This window comes from Heloderma suspectum, chromosome 15, assembly GCF_057233095.1.
Source record: "Heloderma suspectum isolate Gila_16-S chromosome 15, 16-S_ref, whole genome shotgun sequence".
Lineage (NCBI taxonomy): Eukaryota > Metazoa > Chordata > Lepidosauria > Squamata > Helodermatidae > Heloderma > Heloderma suspectum.
In genome coordinates, this window is record NC_139472.1 from 14,598,915 (window position 1) to 14,622,799 (window position 23,885).

Below are 23,885 nucleotides of genomic sequence, written 5' to 3' on the forward strand. Positions count from 1 at the left end.
AGCTGTGATGAGGTAAGCTCAAAAACACCACAGAAATAAATTGAAAAACACCCTGAGAATGAGGTAGAATAATGGAAGCCTCTTTCGTGAGGGAAGAAAACTTAAGGAGCGGGACACAACTCTGCCCCCCTCACACCTGCATTCTGGAAGATGCAAAATGAGGACCAGCCTACCAACACAGTTAATGTTTCAGCGTTAAAAAACCCCAAAACCCTTATGGACAAAGAAAGAAACTGTGCAGCAACCCCTGTCAATGGTGAGCCCGACCTGTGAAGAACTGTGGAGAATTTCTCCTCCCCCTGGAGAAATTCGGTGACATTGTTCCCCCAATTTCTCTGCCCACAAATAGGGTGGAGAATTTTGCAGGGCCATTTGTGCACAGCTGTAATTCACACCCTTCACACCAGACGTGCAATGATCACGTCTCCCACTACCACAAGCCCCCCCCCTTGGGATGCATATCCTTGTTGCAAGAGGGTATTTGTTCATCTTCTGAGGAATGGATCTCTTCTAAGGTGAGTGTATGGAACCTCAGGCCCAGAGGCCAAAACTGACCCCCCAATCTGGCCCTCCAAGGTTCCCCAGAGGGCCCTGTGCTTTCCCCCTGGCCTCGCCCCCTTTTCCCCAACCACCAAACCATTTCCCCGCTTTGGTGCAGTTTTTCCCATATTCTGAAAGGTTGAAACGCCTCTCGGATGGCTTAGCAGGAAGAGCCTTACGGTATAATGCACTACTCTTTTTTTGCATTTCGGATCTCACTCCTTCTGCCTCTGGCCTGCCCCCTTGGTCTTCAGCCTTACCCACCACTGGAGCGTGGCCCCTGAGAGCTTCTCTGAAAGAGGTCCCCCACCCCTGTTCTAAGGGATCACTTCCCTCTTCCTCAGAATGAGGCCCTTCTTGCCCCCCATTCTCTGTGGCAGCAGAGGGGCTGTCACTCAGGGATCGGGACTTCGCTAATCGGACCCTGAAGGTCCTGTCCACCAGTCTTTCTGCCTCTCTCGGCTGCTGCAGGTCAGCACCTCTATGACCTTGTTCCCTGAGAGCCAGGAGCTCCTTCCACCAAACACACACCCACAACCTCTGTCCAGCTGGCAATACTCATACACGTGGTGCTCAGTGCAATATACTGGACAGTCAGCACCCTCTGCTGGCTTTCTAGCTGTAATAGCCCACCAGGACTCACCGGACCAAGTCACCTTCTTTTGCTGAAAAGTCCCAGGCAATAGAAGTAGCAAGCAGCCGGGTTTGGGTATGAAGTTAAAAAGGAGCACTACCTGGAGATGACTCGAGCTGCTAAGGGTAGCACAGTACAGCTGTGTGTGGGGGGTGTGTGAAGCCTCAGCAGCAACAGCTGGGCCTCGTCCAGATGCTGCTAGATAACTCTGGGAAGGAGCAGGAAGAGGGTGGTGGGAAGAGCAAAAGAAGGGAAAGCAGTCTGGTGAGAGTTGCTGGCAAGAGGGCGGACAGACACTTTCTGCCAAGGCAGATGGTGGAGGGGGAGGCTGCTCGGGACAGTCACTCTCCAACTCACGGTAGGCGTCAGGGGTGACCATGGGGGTGGAACTTGAGTGCCCATCCCCTCTGCCTCTCCGCATAGGCAATTTAGAACAGGGGTGGTCCGAAAGGAGAACTCCAGACGTTTTGGCCTTCAGCTCCCAGCATTCCGTACCATTGGCCAGGCTGGCTGGGGCTTCACCTGCAACTACCAATCAGGGCTTCTGTTACTGGGAGACCTGGAAATTACCAGTGGGCATTCACCAGAAGGCCTCAGGCGTATCCAAGCTAGGGCTCAGCATCCTTCTCGGAGGCACCTGAAAAGCCACACTCACAGCTTGGTCTGGAGAGCTACTTCCCTAGGAATGGCCAACCGCTAGTGAAGAAAATTGGTGAAGGCTGGTACTTCAGAAGGGGAGAGCTGGACATTTTCGTAAGCCAGGGAGTGGGGGAGGAAGGTGCACTTCCTTTCCCTGAGTTGGGAGTCTATATGCTCCTTTGGCCTCAGTGCTGTGACTGGAGGCAAAGACTTACAAATACAAGCTACCTACTGGTGGACTCTTGGAATTATGGAGGCTATGGAAGAGGGTGGGTTTAATGTACCCCTTCCAGAGGATATGTGCATGCTAGCTCTTTCTTTTGTTATTATTACTGGGTTTGTTTAACTGGAAAACTATGCTATTTACTAGGAAAAGGTGGGGAAGCAATGATGGTCCTGGCGTCCTCACCCTGTTGCTAAACTCGCACATGTGCTTAATTCGGGTGTATGCTTAACTTCTTTTTCCCTTGATGCTTCGTCACTGGGACTCCTGAGGCTCGGTGAGGTGGGATCCTTCACAAGCCTGCCTCTTTATATGAAGACATTCACTTCCTCCAAATAGGACGGTGAATTTGGTGGGCCACGCAGCAAAATGATATAAGACAGCTCAGAATCCCAGTGGGGCAGGGGCGGTGGGAGAGGGATACAACGACATTTAGAAAGCTGGCCATAAAAATATTTTAATGAGACATCTTTTAGTACAAAACATTAGAAACAAAGTGGTGTTTCTTTTTATTCCGAGCATCTTGTCAAGAGGCATAGAGACAGTACCACAGGAAAAGTTAATGCAATGTTTACATTACAAGAACAGTAGCTCTCGTTCTCGGTTTGGTATTTCTGATTCTGAGCTTTGGTTTTGTTTCCCGACAGAGAAAACAGGTCTTGGGGTACAGTTTTTAAAGTCCTTGCTACAGTCATTTTGGTCTCTTGGAAGGGAAAGCCAAGCACCATGTGTCTCCCCCTGAAGATATTATACACACTGCTCTCCCCTTTTTACAGTGGGTCTGAAAAATAAAGGGAAAATTTAAAAAAAGAAAAGAAAAGAAGGGGGCTGTTAGTTTTGTGCCCATAAATGCAATGTGGGGTAGGGGTCACACACACACACACACACACACACAGAGTCAGCACTCCTCCCTGCCACCATGCTCGGGAGTGGGTGAACATTGCAAAGTTTGTCACAGCATGGAATTTGAGAAGAACACACCCTCCCCCTGAGAACCATAGAATCATAAAGCTGGAAGAGGCCTGAAGGCCGTCTAGTTCGAGCTGCTAGAGCACCCCAACGGAGAAATTATTGTGCCTCTGAATTTCCAGCCTGCTGGGGCTGCAAGAAGCAGCTTGGTCCCTCCAGTTCATGGATAGGTAAAGGAATGAATTTCTCTCTCGAGTACAGCCAGATTAGTTCAGACATACTCTCTAGCCGTTGAAGGCTGTGATTGCCGGTAGTACTGCTGACCCCGTTGTCCTGGCTTGGGGCAGGAACAGGACAGGAAGGCGCCTCCCAGAAGGGTCAAGCTGGCCGCCGACCATCCCACAAAGAGAGCAGGTCCAAATTCGTACCTAGGGTAAACAGGGAGGATAGATTAGGGCAGGGCAGGCAGCAGAGATGTCAGTGTTCTCTGAGCTTAAGAGAATGTTTATGATCATAATGGGTTTTGCCATCAGGTTTTCATGAGCAGGACTACCCCTGTGGGAGGGGTCCTGCTAGGAGCTGATCAATCATGGTTTCACTGAGCTATTGTGGTCAATAGGGGCTGGTCAATCATGGTTTCACTGAGCTATCGTGGTCAATAGGAGCTGGTCAATCATGGTTTCACTGAGCTATCGTGGTCAACAGGAGCTGGTCAATCATGGCTTCACTGAGCTATCGTGGTCAATAGGGGCTGGTCAATCATGGTTTCACTGAGCTATCGTGGTCAATAGGGGCTGGTCAATCATGGTTTCACTGAGCTATCGTGGTCAATAGGGGCTGGTCAATCATGGTTTCACTGAGCTATCGTGGTCAATAGGGGCTGGTCAATCATGGTTTCACTGAGCTATCGTGGTCAATAGGGACTGGTCAATCATGGCTTCACTGAGCTATCGTGGTCAATAGGGACTGGTCAATCATGGCTTCACTGAGCTATCGTGGTCAATAGGGACTGGTTAATCATGGCTTCACTGAGCTATCGTGGTCAATAGGGGCTGGTCAGTCATAGTTTCACTGAGCTATCGTGGTCAACAGGAGCTGGTCAATCATGGCTTCACTGAGCTATCATGGTCAATAGGGGCTGGTCAATCATGGTTTCACTGAGCTATCGTGGTCAATAGGGGCTGGTCAATCATGGTTTCTCTGAGCTATCGTGGTCAATAGGGGCTGGTCAATCATGGTTTCTCTGAGCTATCGTGGTCAATAGGGGCTGGTCAATCATGGTTTCTCTGAGCTATCGTGGTCAATAGGGGCTGGTCAATCATGGTTTCACTGAGCTATCGTGGTCAATAGGGGCTGGTCAATCATGGTTTCACTGAGCTATCGTGGTCAATAGGGGCTGGTCAATCATGGTTTCACTAAGCTATCGTGGTCAACAGGAGCTGGTCAATCATGGCTTCACTGAGCTATCGTGGTCAATAGGGGCTGGTTAATCATGGCTTCACTGAGCTATTGTGGTCAATAGGGACTGGTCAATCATGGCTTCACTGAGCTATCGTGGTCAATAGGGGCTGGTCAGTCATAGTTTCACTGAGCTATCGTGGTCAACAGGAGCTGGTCAATCATGGCTTCACTGAGCTATCGTGGTCAATAGGGGCTGGTCACTCATGGCTTCACTGAGCTATCGTGGTCAATAGGGGCTGGTCAATCATGGTTTCACTGAGCTATCGTGGTCAATAGGGGCTGGTCAATCATGGTTTCACTGAGCTATCGTGGTCAATAGGGGCTGGTCAATCATGGTTTCACTGAGCTATCGTGGTCAATAGGGACTGGTCAATCATGGCTTCACTGAGCTATCGTGGTCAATAGGGACTGGTCAATCATGGCTTCACTGAGCTATCGTGGTCAATAGGGACTGGTTAATCATGGCTTCACTGAGCTATCGTGGTCAATAGGGGCTGGTCAGTCATAGTTTCACTGAGCTATCGTGGTCAACAGGAGCTGGTCAATCATGGCTTCACTGAGCTATCATGGTCAATAGGGGCTGGTCAATCATGGTTTCACTGAGCTATCGTGGTCAATAGGGGCTGGTCAATCATGGTTTCTCTGAGCTATCGTGGTCAATAGGGGCTGGTCAATCATGGTTTCTCTGAGCTATCGTGGTCAATAGGGGCTGGTCAATCATGGTTTCTCTGAGCTATCGTGGTCAATAGGGGCTGGTCAATCATGGTTTCACTGAGCTATCGTGGTCAATAGGGGCTGGTCAATCATGGTTTCACTGAGCTATCGTGGTCAATAGGGGCTGGTCAATCATGGTTTCACTGAGCTATCGTGGTCAATAGGGGCTGGTCAATCATGGTTTCACTGAGCTATCGTGGTCAACAGGAGCTGGTCAATCATGGCTTCACTGAGCTATCGTGGTCAATAGGGACTGCTTAATCATGGCTTCACTGAGCTATTGTGGTCAATAGGGACTGGTCAATCATGGCTTCACTGAGCTATCGTGGTCAATAGGGGCTGGTCAGTCATAGTTTCACTGAGCTATCGTGGTCAACAGGAGCTGGTCAATCATGGCTTCACTGAGCTATCGTGGTCAATAGGGGCTGGTCAATCATGGTTTCACTGAGCTATCGTGGTCAATAGGGGCTGGTCAATCATGGTTTCACTGAGCTATCGTGGTCAATAGGGGCTGGTCAATCATGGTTTCACTGAGCTATCGTGGTCAATAGGGGCTGGTCAATCATGGTTTCACTGAGCTATCGTGGTCAATAGGGACTGGTCAATCATGGCTTCACTGAGCTATCGTGGTCAATAGGGACTGGTCAATCATGGCTTCACTGAGCTATCGTGGTCAATAGGGACTGGTTAATCATGGCTTCACTGAGCTATCGTGGTCAACAGGGGCTGGTCAGTCATAGTTTCACTGAGCTATCGTGGTCAACAGGAGCTGGTCAATCATGGCTTCACTGAGCTATCATGGTCAATAGGGGCTGGTCAATCATGGTTTCACTGAGCTATCGTGGTCAATAGGGGCTGGTCAATCATGGTTTCTCTGAGCTATCGTGGTCAATAGGGGCTGGTCAATCATGGTTTCTCTGAGCTATCGTGGTCAATAGGGGCTGGTCAATCATGGTTTCTCTGAGCTATCGTGGTCAATAGGGGCTGGTCAATCATGGTTTCACTGAGCTATCGTGGTCAATAGGGGCTGGTCAATCATGGCTTCACTGAGCTATCATGGTCAATAGGGGCTGGTCAATCATGGCTTCACTGAGCTATCGTGGTCAATAGGGGCTGGTCAGTCATGGTTTCACTGAGCTATCGTGGTCAATAGGGGCTGGTCAATCATGGTTTCACTGAGCTATCGTGGTCAATAGGGGCTGGTCAATCATGGTTTCACTGAGCTATCGTGGTCAACAGGAGCTGGTCAATCATGGCTTCACTGAGCTATCGTGGTCAATAGGGACTGGTTAATCATGGCTTCACTGAGCTATCGTGGTCAATAGGGGCTGGTCAATCATGGCTTCACTGAGCTATCGTGGTCAATAGGGGCTGGTCAATCATGGCTTCACTGAGCTATCGTGGTCAATAGGGGCTGGTCAATCATGGTTTCACTGAGCTATCGTGGTCAATAGGGGCTGGTCAATCATGGTTTCACTGAGCTATCGTGGTCAATAGGGGCTGGTCAATCATGGCTTCACTGAGCTATCGTGGTCAATAGGGGCTGGTCAATCATGGCTTCACTGAGCTATCGTGGTCAATAGGGGCTGGTCAGTCATGGCTTCACTGAGCTATCGGGGTCAATAGGAGCTGCTGACAAACCTGTCTACTGTGAATGTAATGAATCCTTTATATTACAGACTTTGTATTATATATTCAGAGAAGGGCTTTCAGTCAGTGGGCCCATTGGTTCCAGTGTCATTTCCACCACTCTGCTATCCAGAAAGGCAGGGCTCGCCCAGGATTCATAACCAGGCCTTTTCACATGCATTCTAAGGGTCATACTCCCTAGATCAACAAGCCACGGGGAATTCTGTCCTGCCCGACAGAGATTTCTCTTTTCTACTGATATTTGTAATGACAACAGTTGAGGCTGGTGACTCTGGAGTTGGTGGGGCAGTGCATCTGCTCCAGGTTTCAGCCAGAACTAGTCGGAAGGCTAAAGGAGCCATCCAAGGTGCCCGCATAGCTCCTTTATAGTTCTGACTAGATTTGACTGAAACCCAGATTGGATTCACCACCTCACTGACATTGGAGCCACCAGTCTCCACTGATTGACACCTTGATAAGAACCTTCTTTCTGCAGGGTTCTCAGCCCCAGATCGTTCCTGTGCCCCTCCAGGAGGATCCTGATTGGAAAGACCATGAGTCGGAGAACACAGACTTCCATTCCGGTCCCTGGAATGGATGCCCCAGCTTAAACCTCCTGATCTTGACTGCAGAGACCATGTGAGCCACACCAGACCTCCCAGCAGTGGGTCAGTGTGTTACAACTAGGGATGTCAGAGAAATCTGCAACGGAACCAACTGAGTTTGGATTTTCATGAATCCGACCCATGGATTCTGCATCAGAGCCGGTTTTCCCCCGTTGAGCAGATTCCACGGACTGGCAGACTGGTTTTCTAATTTTCCTGAATTTTGCACAAATTTCATCACTGAAAAATACGCAAATAAAAAAACCTGGCAAAAAATGCACATTTCCCCCATAGGCAAAAGTGTGAAAATGCACATTTGGGGGGAAATGCGCATTTTTGCACATGCAGATTTGCGCAACCGCGCATTTGCGCAATGCGAATTTGTGCAAATGTAGAAACACACAAATCCAATTCCGTCATGGGTGGACAACAGAATGAAAGGCCCCTGACAATCTGTGAAATGCAGACAGAATGGATTTTACACAAAGCGTACATCCCCAGTTTCAAACCTGATTTTAGGTACCAGTGTGGCACTGGAATCAGAATGCCCGACTAGACTTGGTAAGACCTGCCTTCTAATCCCTGCTTAGGCATGAAGGTCGCCAATGACCTCAGACCTGTCACCCTCTTACAGTTTAACCTACCTTGTAGGGTTGTCATGAAAATAATGTGTATGTAAGTGTGTACCATGAACACTGCTTTGAGTTCTTTGGAAGGTATAAATCAATAAAAATTAACAGAATAAAGGGCACCCAAGCCCTCCCCAGCCATGATCTCCCTCTCCAGGGCCTATACCTGCCCAGGTGGCCTCACCTGAACTCCCCATATCAGATGTCAGTTTGGATGGGAGACAAACATAAGGCAGGGAGAGAGGCTGCTGGGAGTTCACCTTCAGTCAGGGGGGAAGTGTTCTGCATTCCTCACCTGCATGCTACTTTTGTGGTTTAAATCTTACCCTGGCCACCTCTTTCTATGCCATCGAAGGCATATCTGGGTTTAAAATGCATAAATCTACCACCTAGTTTGACTAGAGCCCTATTCAGATGTTCTAAACTGGGTGGGCAAAAAGTAGACATCCAGATGTTTTGGACTTCAGCTCCCAGAAGCCCCAGCCAGCCTGGCCAATGGTCAGGAATGCTGGCAGCTGAAGGCCAAAACGTCTGGAGATCTACTTTCAGCCCACCCCTGTTCTAAATTGCCCACGCGGTGAGGCAGAGGGGATGGGCACTCAAGTTCCACCCCCATGGTCATCCCTGATGCCTACCGCAAGTTGGAGAGTGACTGTCCAGATCAGCCTTCCCTGAGCTCGTGTCCTCCGGATGAGATACATCACAACTCTCAGCCCCCGGTGTTGCAGTCAAACACATCTGGAGGGCACAAGGTTGGGGGAGGCTGTCCTAGGCTCTCCAAACGATTCGGAACTCCGACTTTCCAGGGTTCAGCGTCAAGCGGAGGCAACAGGGGTGGCAGTGGGTCGTGGTGGAGCTGGACTTGTGGACTGCAATGGGGGGAGAGACAGAAGGGGCGGAACCTGTCTGTTCATCCCCACTGTCCTTCACAATTCCAATCCCGTGAGGAAAATTAAGGCCTGAATAGGGCTTATGATTTCTGAAAAAACACCCTGGATCCGGTTCCTGGCATGGCTGCTGCAGGCCTCGCCCCGCCTTCTGTTCACCTGGCATTGACTGGCGTGTTGGGATTGAAGAATTCATACGTCACCCGTGCAGCATACCATGAAACTGCTGTCACTGTGCACAGACCTGGGGGCAGAGAGGAACAAAACCAAATGATCCAGCTTACAAGGGAGAATATTGTGACATGTTACACCACGTGGACCCTTTCTCCTGTAACCCCGATTCAAATCGCCCACCCTCGATGCCAGAGCTGCTACGGAGAGGAAAACATACAGGCACAAAAATTTGAAGTCCCAATACAGTGTTGTCCCAGAGCTCAGTAACAAGCAAGACAGTCTCTGCCCTGTGACGTACAATCTCAAAGACACAACACAAAAAGGGGGCACGGGGAGGGAAGGGGATGACAAGCAAGGTCAGGCACCAGTCCTAAAAGTTACGGAAGTCTTATAATGGAAAGAGTTCAGGGACAGGGGGAGCTGAATGGCACTGATCTCTCAGCTGAGCTGATGGAATGGGGCCTACTGACCCATCGCTCCCTCTGCTGCAATCAGGTGGAATGGCAGATAAAAGATGACAGTTGAGGGAGAGGAGGTGTTTTATTTTATTTATTTATTTATTTAATTTATTAATCGCCCATCTGGCTGGTCACACAGCCACTCTGGGTGATGTACAACAATAAAAACAGCTTAAAACAATAAAATTCTACGTTAAAAACATCAGGTTTCTAAAAATACCCTAACCCACCCCAAATGCCTGCCTGAACAACCACGTTTTTAATGCACGACGGAAGCTCATTAAAGAGGGGGCATGGCGGAGTTCCCTAGGGAGGGAGTTCCACAGAGTGGGGGCCACCACAGAGAAGGCCCTCTCCCTCGTCCCCACCAGTCTAGCTGTCCTGGCTGATGGGACAGAGAGAAGGCCATCTGAGGCTGATCTTGTTCAGCGGCCTGTCTGATGTTGCTGGAGGTGCTCCTTAAGATAGGCTGGGCCGGAACCATATAGGGTTTTAAAGGTCAAAACCAACACCCTGAATTTGGCCCGGAAAATAACTGGTAACCAGTGCAACTCCTTCAGCACCGGAGTGATGTGATCACGCTGGTGGCTGCCTTTAAATAGCGCTGGTCTTTCTGTCCTACGGCTGCTGCTAGGGATATATGGATTGTGTAAAACCTGTTCCATCTGCGTTTTGCGGGTTGCCAGGCGCTTTTTGTTTTGTCGTCCACCCATTGATGGAGTTATATTTTTGTCAATTCTGAATCTGATCAAATTCGCATCTGCGCAAATGTGCACGTGTGATTATGCGCAAATCCTCCCAAATGTGCATTTTCACGCTTTAGCCTATGGGGGAAATACGCATTTTTGGTCGAGTTTCTTATTCTGCATATTTCTCTACCATGGAATTTGCACAAAATTCGAGAAATTTACAAAAACGATCTACGAGTCTGCAGAATCCACCCAACAGGGGAAAAGCCGGTCTGCTGCGGAATCCCAGGTGGGATTCATGAAAATCCAAACACATTTGGTTCCGTTGCAGATTTCTCTGACCTCCCTAGCTGTTGCTATCCTATATCACGTGTCCTCAATTCTCCCCCTCCACCCCCACTTCCCACAGCATTATTGAATGGTTGATGAACTTCATGGCCACAGGAGAAATGTCTATATTGTGTCTCTGCCTGGCCTACTGCCCTTACTAAGCCTCCAAGCAAGCTGATACCTGGCTTTTTTTGGTCTACCCTGAAAACAAGCTTAATCTCCCCCATGCTGAAGAATACTTCCTTTAAGTGCCAATATAACAAGATCTTTGGCCCCCATGGATGTTCTCAGAGCATGTGCTCTCTATTGCTTCACTACTGAGGAATAATAGATTACTGGTTTTCACACAGTGTTATTGGTTTAGGCAACTTCCAGGCCACAGAAGAGCATTCCAGCATTTAGCTTACCTGCTAGCAGGAAGAAGACGCCCCCCATAACAGCAATCCAGCTTTTGGCCACAGGATTCTCATCCCCAACTTTGGTGCACTCCATTCCGATTACACTGACGACAACCCCCACGAAGCCCAGGAGTATAGAAACAACCATGAGGGCACGGGAAGTCTGGATATGAACTGTAAAGCAAGAAGGCACTGGTCTTTGCAACTTTCAAAGGAGGAGAACATTTGCACAATTAACTGTCTCTCAAAATGAGGCACTACGGTGATGTCTGTAATGCTCCAGTCAGGAGCTAATTCTTAACAGGAGCTATTTAGAATAAACATAAAAATGGGGGTGTCTGGCTCCTCTCACTGACACATGGGCAAAGGGCTCTTTAGCCTGCGAACAGGCTCTTTGACACATAAGGTAACGACTCTTTAACCCTCGCTCCACCTGCTGATTCTCACTCACTGATACATGGGCAACGGGCTCTCCAGCCCTGGCAACTCCACTCACTGACACATGGGCAAAGGGCTCTTTAGCCTGCGAACAGGCTCTTTGACACATAAGGTAATGACTCTTTAACCCTGGCTCCACCTGCTGATTCTCACTCACTGATACATGGGCAACGGGCTCTCCAGCCCTGGCAACTCCACTCACTGACACATGGGCAAAGGGCTCTTTAGCCTGCAAACAGGCTCTTTGACACATAAGGTAACGACTCTTTAACCCTGGCTCCACCTGCTGATTCTCACTCACTGATACATGGGCAAAGGGCTCTCCAGCCCTGGCAACTCCACTCACTGACACATGGGCAAAGGGCTCTTTAGCCTGCGAACAGGCTCTTTGACACATAAGGTAACGACTCTTTAACCCTGGCTCCACCTGCTGATTCTCACTCACTGATACATGGGCAAAGGGCTCTCCAGCCCTGGCAACTCCACTCACTGACACATGGGCAAAGGGCTCTTTAGCCTACGAACAGGCTCTTTGACACATAAGGTAACGACTCTTTAACCCTGGCTCCACCTGCTGATTCTCACTCACTGATACATGGGCAAAGGGCTCTCCAGCCCTGGCAACTCCACTCACTGACACATGGGCAAAGGGCTCTTTAGCCTGCGAACAGGCTCTTTGACACATAAGGTAACGACTCTTTAACCCTGGCTCCACCTGCTGATTCTCACTCACTGATACATGGGCAAAGGGCTCTCCAGCCCTGGCAACTCCACTCACTGACACATGGGCAAAGGGCTCTTTAGCCTACGAACAGGCTCTTTGACACATAAGGTAACGACTCTTTAACCCTGGCTCCACCTGCTAATTCTCACCCACTGACACATGGGCAAAGGGCTCTTTAACTTGTGAACAGGCTATTGACACATAGGCTAAGGTCTCTTTAGTCTCAGCTCCACTCATCAACACATGGACAAAAGATTCTTTAGCCTGTGAAAGGGCACACAGTACCCACTGACACAGGAGGGAAAGGGCTCTTCCTTAAGCCTGGTTCCACTCACAGACACATAGGTGAAGGGCTCTTTAATGCTGGCTGCAATGGCTGACACTTAGGCAAAGGGCACTTTAACCTATGAAAGGGCTCTTTGACACAAGACTAAGGGCTCTTTGACACATAATCATGGCTAATCAAGAGGGAGGGGAGAAAGAAAGAGGTGTCAGAGAGAGAGAGAGGGGGGGGAGAGAAGGGTGTAGCTGAAAGACTGAGAGAAAAGGGGGCAGCCCCATTCACTTTTGGCTTTGCCCCCACCCTCTGCCAGTTTGAAGCCTCCAACAGATTATCCCCTGAAGAAAAGTTGCCCTTGACAGAAAAAGGGTTCCCCACACGCGCTGCACATCCATGACCAGTTGAAAGAGCATTACGAGGTCATGAGAATTACACTAATCATTTCCTCTGTTTCCCATGTTTAGCCTGTAAGTGTTGTTACTTCTTTAGCCAAAACTGCAGCAACCGTGCACAAGTGGGAAGTCTCGACAGGCTCCAGTCCTGCTGCAGAAGTACAAAACATTTCTGCGTTGGGGGGAACCCTAAGAGCTCAGTTGCTGCAGAATGCTGTCGTGGGGAGGGAGATGAAAAACTGGGCTGAGGGAGGGACTTGAATGGAATATTGTGAAGCAGGGCAGGGCCGGCTGACTGAAACGGTGAAAGTGAGCACTCTCCCTGCAATGGTTTTTTCATGGATTCATTACGGGCGCAATCCTATCGGGAGAGGCAGCTGCCTATCCAAGGCAGGGCAGGAGCAGTGTGGAGGGGATCATCCCCTCCACGCCTCAGCCGCCCTGCATTTGTGGCTAGCTGATTTTGGCTGTCTAGCTGCAGGAAGTCGGAGCGGGGGGTGGGGGGAGATGCTGGACGACGCACAGGAAGCGTTAGAGCGGCACATCCACCCCCCTGCCCCCAGGAACGCCCTGTTTTCGCCGCTCCGCACTCCTGTTACGAGTATGGAGTGCGGGGCCGATCCGTGCTGCCTATGAGGCAGCGCGGGAGGGGGTGGAGGTCGGTTCTCAGGGAGCCAGCCTCAGAGCGTGGGCTCTGAGGTTGGTTCCCGGGAACTGACCTATCCGATGCGTCTAGCCACTGACTAGTGGCCATGGGATTGCGCCCTAAATTTGTATATGCATTTGCATAATTTGTTTGTTTTTATTTTTGTTTTTATGATGGTTTGAATTACATTTTGTTTTAATCTTCGTCTTCTTATTGTTAGCTGCCTGGAGCAGCATTGTTGGTGGAAAGGTAGGATATAAATCAAATAAAGAAAATATTTGCATGCATTATCAATTGTGTAATATCTCGAAGGAGAGGAGGGATTATCTTCTCTGGGTTCACACAGCACGCTAACCCACCATGGGGTATTGTGTTGTCAGAACGCCCCGCGTTTTCTGCAGGGTGGCTTGTTAACCATGCCGTGTGGTTTACTCTTCTCAAACAAGCAACCTTGAGGACCCTTGGGTTGTTCAACGTGGTTAACAAGCCACACTGCATGATTATTGAGCAACTCTCTGGAAAAAAACGCTGTGTTCAGATAACATGATAACCCACCCTGTGGAAAAAGTGCTGCGTTCAGACAACATGATAATCCACGGTTCAATGAGAACCCATACTGGGTGGGTTAGTGTGTTGCGTGAACCCTCTAATGTCCACTCATGTCACAGCAGACAGAAGTTTAGAAGAGGCTTTCTGTATGTGAGAGAAGGCAGGAATGCCTCTAGCTTTAAGATGATATCTGCCACCCATGGTTTTTATCCATAGTTATATTAAAAATAATTATTTTCTTTCTATCCTTTAAAAATGGCTGCCTTGTTAATCAGGGGCTGTTTTGCTGTTGCTTTAATTTAATTAAATTAATGTATTTATTTATTTATTTCATTTCTATACTACCGCATAGCCGAAGCTCTCTAATTTAACCAATGAACTAAAGAGATGAAGTCTCAGGATGCTGAAAAAAACGTATGTGGTTTTATTCCATGAAGTAGCCTTGGAATAAAGCCACATATATTTTTTCAGCATCCTAAGACTTCATCTCTTTATTCCACTGGATCATTCTGGATCTTCAGCCGTTTTGTTTTGCCCTGTTTCATTGACCAAAAGAGTTTTAATCAATTCATTACTGATTCATTGGCTAAACATTACACCCAACTGCCACTTTTCTCTCTCTCTCTCTCTCTTTTTTTTGCCATCGTTGTTAGTTTAGCAGGGGTCCTGTACCTTTAAGAAGTGTGTGACAGGATGTAATCCCACAGGTTTCGTTTGCTCTCCCATCATTGCATTTTCATGCTTTATTTTAAACTTTGTTTCTTTACTGCACTTACTAAAGGCACTGGTGAGTGGTATGGGGGAAGCACTGTCGTTTCACAGTAGCAACGACAAAATCACTCCCCTCCCTCCATCAAATTATACTGCTGAAATAAAGAAAGTGGCAGCACTATTTGAAGGTCATCTTACTCCAAGGGTGAGCGGAATGTATATCTGGACCCACTGGGAGATCTCTGGGAGACTTGCAGTAGAGATTGCAAGGATTTCTGATAGCCAGTTGTTTCACAAGAGCAACAACAAAATTACTCCCCTCCCTCCATCAAATTATACTGCTGAAATGAAGGAAGTGGCAACACTTGTTTGAAGTGTGCAAGGACGGTGAGCTCCATTAAGTTCTGCTGCTCAAGACAAATTCCTACACTCAGAATTTTTTTGCACTAGGCTCTCCTTGGTGAATCTTGGGTTTCTAGTAAAAGCAGCAACCCGAAACTCATGGTCTGTCTGCCTTTTTCATTCTTTCTGCCAAGTGGGGATAATAAGCCGAGCACCAGAATTCTGCTGCATTCCTATGCACACACTGGTCCAGGAACAAGCCCCGTTGGACACAGCAGGGCATAATTCCAAGCAAGCTCTCATAGTCTCATGCTGTATATCTGTAAGGTCCCACAGGACTCTCTTTCTCTCTGTATTTTCCACAAAGTATCACCTATATCTCAGCCTTAACCAGCCTGGTATCCTCTGGATGAGTTGGACTGGGGCACACATCATCCCCAGCCAGCCTGGGCCATGCTGGCCAGGATGATGGGAATTGTAGTCCAGCACACCTGGAAGGCACCAGGTTGGGGAAGGATGCTATAGATAGATAGATAGATAGATATAAACATTTTTAAACCGCTGCTCATTCACCTGCCACATTTTTTAACGATCAAGTCATCCCATGCCTGTGCCTCAGTTCTGCATGATTTGTGTGTGGACCGTTCTAAAGCTCCACAAAAAGCAAAGGCAGCCATGGGCTTCGCCATAAGAAAAATCCCAGCGACGATACCGGGGCCATGTTATCAGGCCAACCAAGGCCCCACAGGCACGCTTCCCCCAGAACTCTTCCGTGCCACCACCTGGTGGCAGGGTTTGGGCCCAGGCTCACCAGAGGGTCACCTCCGGCACTTCTTTTTTTTTTTTTAATGCTACCGCTCCACCTGGGTATAAACTCATCACCGTGGCGCTTGACAGATTAACAACAAAAGGCGCAGGTCCCCCGTCTGGAGGACCGTTGGATCGAAACTTCAGGGTAAAGGGAGGCAGGGAGGAAGATGCCGGGGGCTTGAAACAGGGGATGTGCATTCAAGCAGCGCGGCCTTTAGGCGGAGTCTCAGGAAACGGCTGCGCCCCCGGAGCAGGTGCAAAGCGCATTTCTGTTACACGCGCGCAGAGAGTGCGGGAGTTAGCAGGCAAGGTCTCCGGATCCCAGAGGATTTTTCCCGGTCGAAACACGCGCAGGATCGCGCCCTAGGCTTTCCACGCGAAAGGAGAGGAAGGCGCAAGCCGACGCGCGCGCCCGGAGATGCGCAAAGCCGGCGCGCCTCGCCCGCCCCTCGCCCCTCGCCCCGGACGCACCGTCGAGCGAGAGCAGCGACTCGTGCAGCTTGCACTGGACCTGTCCGGTGCTCTGCGAGGCGCAGCTCATCCAGAGGCCTTCGGACAGCCCGACGGCCGTGATGATGGCGTCGCCGGCGTACGAGCTCTGCTTCCACTGCGGCAGCGCCGAGGAGCAGATGGTGCCCACCCAGCCGGCCAGCGCCAGAAAGTAGCCCGCTAGCTGCAGCCCCGCGCTGGCCATGGCGAGCCTCCGGCGGACGGCTGGCCGAGACGGCTGCGCGGCGCCCGAGGCAGGAGACTGGGCGCGCTTCTTCGACGGGGCGCGCCGCAGCGGCTGAGGCCGAGGGCTGCCAGGGGCCGCCCCCGCGCGGGACGGCGCGCTCCCCGCCTCTCTCCCGAGGCTAGGCTGGCCCCGGAGCGGGGAGGAGATCTCCCTCCAGCCAGGGCGGGCCGAAGAAGGCCTGGCCAGGGGAGGCGGGTGTCCCTGATGTCAGTGGGGCGCCGCACCCGCTCCAGCTTTCGGTCAGAACTCCAAAGGAGCTATCCAGGTGCTGAACCCAGCCCCCCAAATAGAGCTACGTATTTCTTTATTTCGTTTCTATACCGCCCCGTAGCAGAAGCTCTCTGGGCGGTTCACAAAAATTAAAACCGCAGAGGGAAGCATAAAAAACCACCGAAAAGCTTGAAACCACAATACAGCAGTGCAACCAGAATATAACCTAGCAGCGATGCAGAGATTTAAAATGCAGATTTCGTACACCACAGCTAAAAGATTAGGAAGCTAAAATGCTAAAATACGGGGAGAATGACAAGGTCTTCGCCTGGCACCGGAAGGAGAACAACGTAGGTGCCAGGCAAACCTCCCCAGGGAGCTCATTCCACAGCTGGGGGGCCACAGCAGAAAAGGCCCTCTTCCTGGTAGCGACCCGCTTCACTTCCTTTGGTGGGGGCTCCCAGAGAAGGACCCATGAGGATGATCTTTGGATCTGGGCAGGTACATATGGGAGGAGGCGATCCTTCAGATAACCTGGCCCCAAGCCGTTTAGGGCTTTGAATGTTCATACCAGCACTTTGAAACGGGCCTGGAAATCGACTGGCAGCTCGGATACCTTCTTTCAGAGTTCTCACTAGTTCTGACTGAAACCCGGAGCGGATGCCCCACCCCACTAACACCGGAGCCACCAGCCTCCCCTGGGCTTGACGCTTCGGAGGCTTTGGAGCGCGGGTGGCAACCGTGGCCACGAAGGGCCAGTTTCAGAAATGCTCCTGGCAGGTACCGCATGTACAGTGCAGCCCTGGGCACGTGTTTGCTCAGAAGGAAGTCCTGTTCCGTTCAGTGGTGCAAAAAGACTTCTGAGTGTGGATGTTGGAGAAATCCACAACGGAATCAAATGAGTTTGCATTTCTATGAATCCGACCAATGGACTGGCTTTTCTCAAGTCGCACAGACTTGCGGACTGTTTTTTTTTAACTTTCTGGAATTTTATGGAAATTTTGTCATAGGAAAAAAAAAAAAATATATATATATATATATATGGCCGAAAATGCTCATTTCCCCCATAGGCTAAAGCATGAAAATAGGTGGCGGGGGGCGGGGGAATCTGCAAATTTTGGGGAAGATTTGCACATTTTGCTGGAGGATATTTTTTTGCATTTTCGCAAGTGCAAATTTGTGCAAATGCAAATTTACACAAATTTGGGAAATGGGGAATAATGGTTTTTGCCAATGAGCAGACGATGGAATAAACGGCACCTGAAAATCCATGAAAGGCAGAGAGAATGGATTTTACAAAATCCGTACATCCCTACTACTTCTGAGTAATGGTGCTTACCCCTTGAGTTCAATGGGCTGTACTCCCAGGTAAGTGTGAATACTAGGACTGTAGCCTTAATATGTGTAGACGCACCATGTTACTCCAGAAAGCAGGACTAGAACCAATGGGTGGAAATGGTAGGAAAGCAGGTTTTGGGTAAACATTAGGAGAAATGTCCTGATGGCAAACTCTGTTCAACAGTGGGACAGGCGACTTTGGGGCTGGTGGGCTCTTCTTTGCTGGAGGTATATGAGCAGAAGCTGGAAAACCGCCTGTCAGGAATGCTGTCCTTGTAAGATTGCTGCATTGAGCAGGATTGGAAAGGATCACCTCCGTCATCGCTTCCAGCACTAACATTCTATGATTCTATGACCTTGAGCTGGTTTTCTCTCTTAGCCTAACCTACCTCAGAGGGTTGTTGTGAAGATTAAAAAGATAAAACAGTGGAACAGTGTTCCCAAACCCGATCCCCGCCTCCTGAATTTAGATGGAAGGCACAGTGGGGGCCAGGAATACTTTTGGAATGTATATAAAGGAAAGAACTGCTCACCCTCAGAACAGCCCACCCCCCTCTCCCCATGTCACTGCATGAGTCCCTGTTCAAGGCCATGCTGGATGATTGGAAGGAAGCTCAGAACAGAAGGATTAGGGTGGTGTCAGAGGACAAGAATGTCTGCAGCTTCGGTGTGTCAAGAGCGACTGAATGATCAATCACACTTGCTACAGAGTCATGGCAGATTTATCCCACACACATACACACCAGATGCTGAAGGAGGCAAGGATTGAGCCAAAACTCGTGCAGAGATGCAACGGGGCAGCCTCCTCTGTTCAGTAGGTACATTTGCATTCACAGTTGCACTGCGCTCAGTTTTGGAATCAGTGCCTCGGAGAAAGAGCAGAATAAATCATAATAAATGATGCCATTAGGGCAAGGCAAAGACCCAGGGACCACTTAGCCGAATGAGCAGGTAGGCCCCCTCAGTGCATCAGGGCTGGCTTACCCCATTTCAAAGTAAATCCATATTACCATCTAAATAGGTAGGGGGCATAAGACCATTAAGTCTAGAGTTTAAAATTACCTGAGTGCATCCCATTAATAATAATGAAAAATGTCTGTGACATTAACATTTGCAGCTGAAATAAAGCGATAGGAGTACCCCTTATAGCTTTGAGGTGCATTTTCATTGAGGCAGCAAGGTTACCTCAAGGCTGCAATCTCTACTCGGGAATATGCTTCATGGAATTTGAGTAAAAAACACATAGGATCAGGCTGCAAAGAACTTTTTCAGGCACACATAGGATAACCCTGGAGAGTTTAGGTGTATTTCTCTGTTTATTTGCATCCAGAATCATCGCGGCAGGCAACATGTGCTTTGCTTAAGATTGGGACCTCAGAACACAATGGTGTTTGGAAGATTTGACCTGATTGTAACCCCCCCCCCCATTTCTTCAACTCCTGCCCTTTGTCTCTAAAGCAAGCCTGAGCTGCATGCTAATGAGAGTAACCTTTCGCTCTCCTTCGCTTGCAATCCAAGGGCTGCTTTGTGCCCTGCACTTTGCGGGGGCCGCCTGGCATTTGTGCTGGAATTTGGGTGGGCTGCATTTGTAAACAAAAAACTTCATTGACATGAGGTGGTTTGGAGTGTTTGGCTTGCTGCTGATTACATTTACACTTCCTCCTTTCCTGCTCCCAAATATGTGTGTAAAGGAAGAAAGCTTTTATGCATCTTGGTGAAAACAGACTGTATCGCAGAAACTTACATGGAGCCTCTCTTGTCCCACAGCGAGCAATCTGGATGGAGGCCAGAATTTAAACCATGCCCGGTGCATTCCTGCCTAAAGCAGTTTGAAAACTGCTCTCCCAGCTTGCCTTTGAAAGAGCTGATCATGCACGCAAAAGGTAGAGAATAGTACGGACTTTTGGAGAAATCCCAATTTGGGGCTGCCCTTTAGGATGGCCTGGAAACCTCAGCTGATGCAAAATGAACCCCATGCACCTTCCCAAGTTCTGAGATCAACACTTTCAGTTCTGCTCTCTCTTGCTGTCTTTCACTGCCAGCAGATATATAGCAGGTGGAAACACGAGACAGGGACTTTTCTGCATTGGCACCCATACGGTCTATCTACTTGGAGCATCTTTGTACCACTCTGCAGGTATACAGCCTCCGAAAGGGGTTTACAAAAATGGTGAAACAATGCAGTATGAACAAAGAGCAATTCAGTAAGGTCAGTTGAACTAAGCCCCCTTTTAAAAATCTGGACAAATAATAGTTAAAAGCCCTCACTGGGCACCAGAGGAATAACCAAGATGGCATCAGGTGAGCTTCCCTGGGGAGTGTGTTCCAGAGGCAGCTGTGCCGCAACAGAAAGGTGCCATATGGTGGTTCATACCCTGCCTTGCCACAGATGGTGCAGGGACTCACAGCAGGGCCTTGGATGAGCTTTGTGCGGAAAGAGGTGCTCCTTGAGGTATCCTGCTCCTAAGCCATTTGCGACTACGAACATTAAAACCGGCACCTTGAATTGGGCCCAGAAATGGACCAAGAACCAATGAAGACTGGTGAGATGTGTTCCATATACCGGTCACTAGCTATTGCTCTTACTGCCATAGTCTGTATTAACTGTAGTTTCCGGAACATCTTCAAGGACAGCCCCACAAGCACATTGCAGTAGTTCAAAACGTCATTATAACTGTGACTAGGCTTTGTCTTTGAAAGGCCATAGCTGATGCACCAGCCTAAACTAGTGGAAGGCGCTCTGTGCCTCGAAGTCCTCTAGACACACGTCTGGGTCTAATAGCATCACCACATTGTGAACCTGATCCTTAAGGAAAAGTGCAACCCTGTTCAAAACAGGCCCCACCGCATCACCAAATCAGATGAGTCAAGAGCATCTGTCTACAGCATCTCCATCTTAGATATTCTATCTTTGGCTGCTTGGAAGACTCACCTGTTCCAACACTTATAGTGCTGTTGGGCAGGTGATGATGAGTTTGATGCTTATGATGCAGGTTTTCTTTTTAATGTGCTGTTTTATAAGATGTTATTTTCTATTGTCTTATTCAGCTTGTAGGCCTCTTTGATCATTGCCCATAGAAAAGCGAGAGAAAATGTCTTCCGCCGAAATAAATAACAGAACATCAAAATTAGAATGGTGGGTTTATCTGACAACCCTTTCAAGAAAATGAATCATACTACAGAAGTGGACATTACTATGACATAGATCAAAGGGTAAAGGAGCTTTTAGATCTAGCACCACAGAAGTGAACAGCAATTGCTGAGATAGGGAGAAGACAAATTTTAAAATTTGCCTATCTTAAGGAGCACCTCCAGCAACACCAGACAGGCCGCTTAACAAGATCAGCCTCAGATGGCCGTCTCTCTGTCCCATCGGCCAGGACAGCTAGACTGGTGGGGACGAGGGAAAGGGCCTTTTCTGTGGTGGCCCCCACTCTGTGGAACTCTCTCCCTAGGGAACTCCATCATGCCCCCTCTTTAATGAGCTTCCGCCGTGCATTAAAAACGTGGTTGTTCAGGCAGGCATTTGGGGTGGGTTAGGGTATTTTTAGAAATCTGATGTTTTTATTGTAGAATGTTATTGTTTTAAACTGTTTTATTATATGTTGTACATTGCCCAGAGTGGCTGGGTGACCAGACAGATGGGTGATTAATAAATTTAAATAAAAAAAACAAAACCCCAACATGTGGCGGAATTCTGAAGAGCAGATGACTGACCATTTTGCACCACCGGCCTTACCACTACTCCTTCTAATAGTGAATTCAGGTGGTGAGTGGTGACTAGGTTGGGACAGAAACAGACCAACTGGGAATGTTTAATGTCAGTTGGACAAGAAAAATAGGAATGGAATGGAGCACCTTGGAGGAGGGCATGGCCGGCAAGGGGAACTCCTGAATTCCTGGTAGAAGGCAAGAGATCCAGTGTAATATTTTTTTGGCAGATCCCACATGGATCAACCAAACAAAGTATGCTTTTGCTTGGGGATATAATTTTTCTCCCCCACTCTCCTCCTCCTCTCTTTTAAGTATCTTACAAACGGATCAAATGCCATCCGTGTAAGCTAATGTTGTCAACAGCATCGTCCATAATTTTAAAGACATGGAATGCATTTCTTGTCGATGTCTGGAGTGTGTGTGTGTGTGTGTGTGTGTGTGTGTGAAAGGGGTACCATGAGTAATGAACCTTCCCTGTCATAAATTCTGTAATGTTTAATTGTACAAGAGGGGGGTGGATGGGTCTTTTCTTGTTACGAGCTCTGAAAAAACTTTTCAATAAACCATAAATGATAATCAGTCGCTGCCCCCTTGGCAAGCAAATAAGGTGAAAGTGAGAACACAAGGCGTGAGCGGATTGCTAATGAGCGGGGAGAGTTAAACATTTCCAGCTCAGAGTCCCGTGGGGGGTGAGGACTGCGCCCAAAGAGGAACTGTTGATTCCTCATTGCCCAAGGGCCAGTCCAGAGCCCGAGCTGTGGGGAATTTGGCATATTTCTCCTCACAACCTGATGGCATATGTGATGTTTTGGTTGCCCCACGTTAAAAGAGAGAGGTGCAGGGCTTGGAAAAGAAATATTGGATGGGCTGGCACATGGCGACGGAGCAAATTTGTTCTGTTACTTCAGAGCATAGGGCCTGAACTTGTAGGTTCGATTGACGAGATGTGCTGGAACATTAGGAAAACTTCCTGACAGTATGAGTTGTTCGACAGCGGGACAGACAGGTTGCCTCAGAAGGCGGGGTGGGGGACAACTCTCCTTTGTTAGGGGTTTTCAAGCAGAGCTTGGATGGATGCCTACTGGGGATGATGCAAGTGAGCTGGACTAGATGACCTTTGAGGTGCCTTCCAACTCTGTGGTTCTGAGGTGCAGAAAAAAGCAGACCAAATGTTCTAAGGGCTCAGGCTCCTTCCCTGTGGGGAAAGGTCAAAGGTCTTTAGGAGTGCTGAGCCTCTTTCCCCATTCAATTTCAGAGATGCTCTCAGCGGCTGCGGCCCCAAAACAAAAATACCAGCATATTTTAGCTTAAAGCTCTTAGCGCTAGTAACTGAGGGCACAATCCTATGTGCGTTTAGACAGAAAAACGTCCTACATGGCTGGCTGGGGAAGTTGTAGGCCTTTTTCCCATTGAAATGCGCATGGGATTGCGCCCTAAGCGTTAGAAGAGGCATTTCAACCTTTTAGAAGGGGAGCGGGGAGCCAGGAAACCACCAAATGATTTGTGGTTGGGGGGGAAAAGGGGGCTTTACCATGGTGGAGAGATGGGGATGCCACGGGCAGTGGTTGACTGGCGTACAGAAAGCTGCCTCACCCCAAGTCCACCCATTAGTCCATCTGACTCAGTATTGTCGACACCGACTGGCAGCCGCTCTCCAGGGATTCAGACAGGGCTCAGTCCCATCCCAGCCCTATCTGGAAATGCCGGGGATTGAACCTGGAACCTTCTGTGTGGAAAGCAGGCGCTCTACCCCTGAGCTACTCATTCCTGGTCTTCAGGCCGCCATTTGCCTCGTTGTTTCTACTGTCTGTTCCAACCACGTGCCCCTTTCTTTCATTATCTGCACTGGCTTATTATCCTTTCAATATTCACTAGAAGCGCCTCTTTTTTTCAAAAACAGACACACACAACGCCCTTCGTTCTCTTGCCTTCATCTGCTTCTCTCTGTTTCTATGTTCCTTTGTGGTTCTAACCCTACAGACCTCCCCTTGTTTCACATAACTGCCCATTTTCTGCTACTGCTCCCTAATTACAGAATTCCAGTCCTCTGAGTATCTGCAAACTCCTTTTAAAGGA

At 48.9% G+C, this 23,885-nt stretch overlaps 2 protein-coding genes across 2 annotated transcripts in view; one reads left to right on the forward strand and one right to left on the reverse strand.

Annotated features, from left to right (window-relative positions):
- LOC146335379 (uncharacterized) overlaps nt 1–23,885 on the forward strand; it is an 80,852-nt gene that overhangs the window by 29,801 nt on the left and 27,166 nt on the right. Inside the window, exons 3-4 of the mRNA XM_084822209.1 lie at nt 19,863–19,978; nt 20,233–20,304. Of these exons, the coding sequence (XP_084678335.1) occupies nt 19,863–19,978; nt 20,233–20,303 (187 nt within the window). The 3' untranslated portion in view covers nt 20,304. The remainder of the gene's footprint in view (nt 1–19,862; nt 19,979–20,232; nt 20,305–23,885) is intronic.
- CLDN19 (claudin 19) lies at nt 673–16,638 on the reverse strand. The gene is made up of 5 exons (XM_084822201.1): nt 16,283–16,638; nt 10,929–11,093; nt 9,030–9,114; nt 3,227–3,373; nt 673–2,817 (listed from the first exon to the last, which is right to left on the reverse strand). The coding sequence occupies exons 1-5, from the start codon at nt 16,503–16,505 to the stop codon at nt 2,784–2,786; spliced, it is 654 nt and encodes a 217-aa protein (XP_084678327.1). The 5' UTR covers nt 16,506–16,638; the 3' UTR covers nt 673–2,783.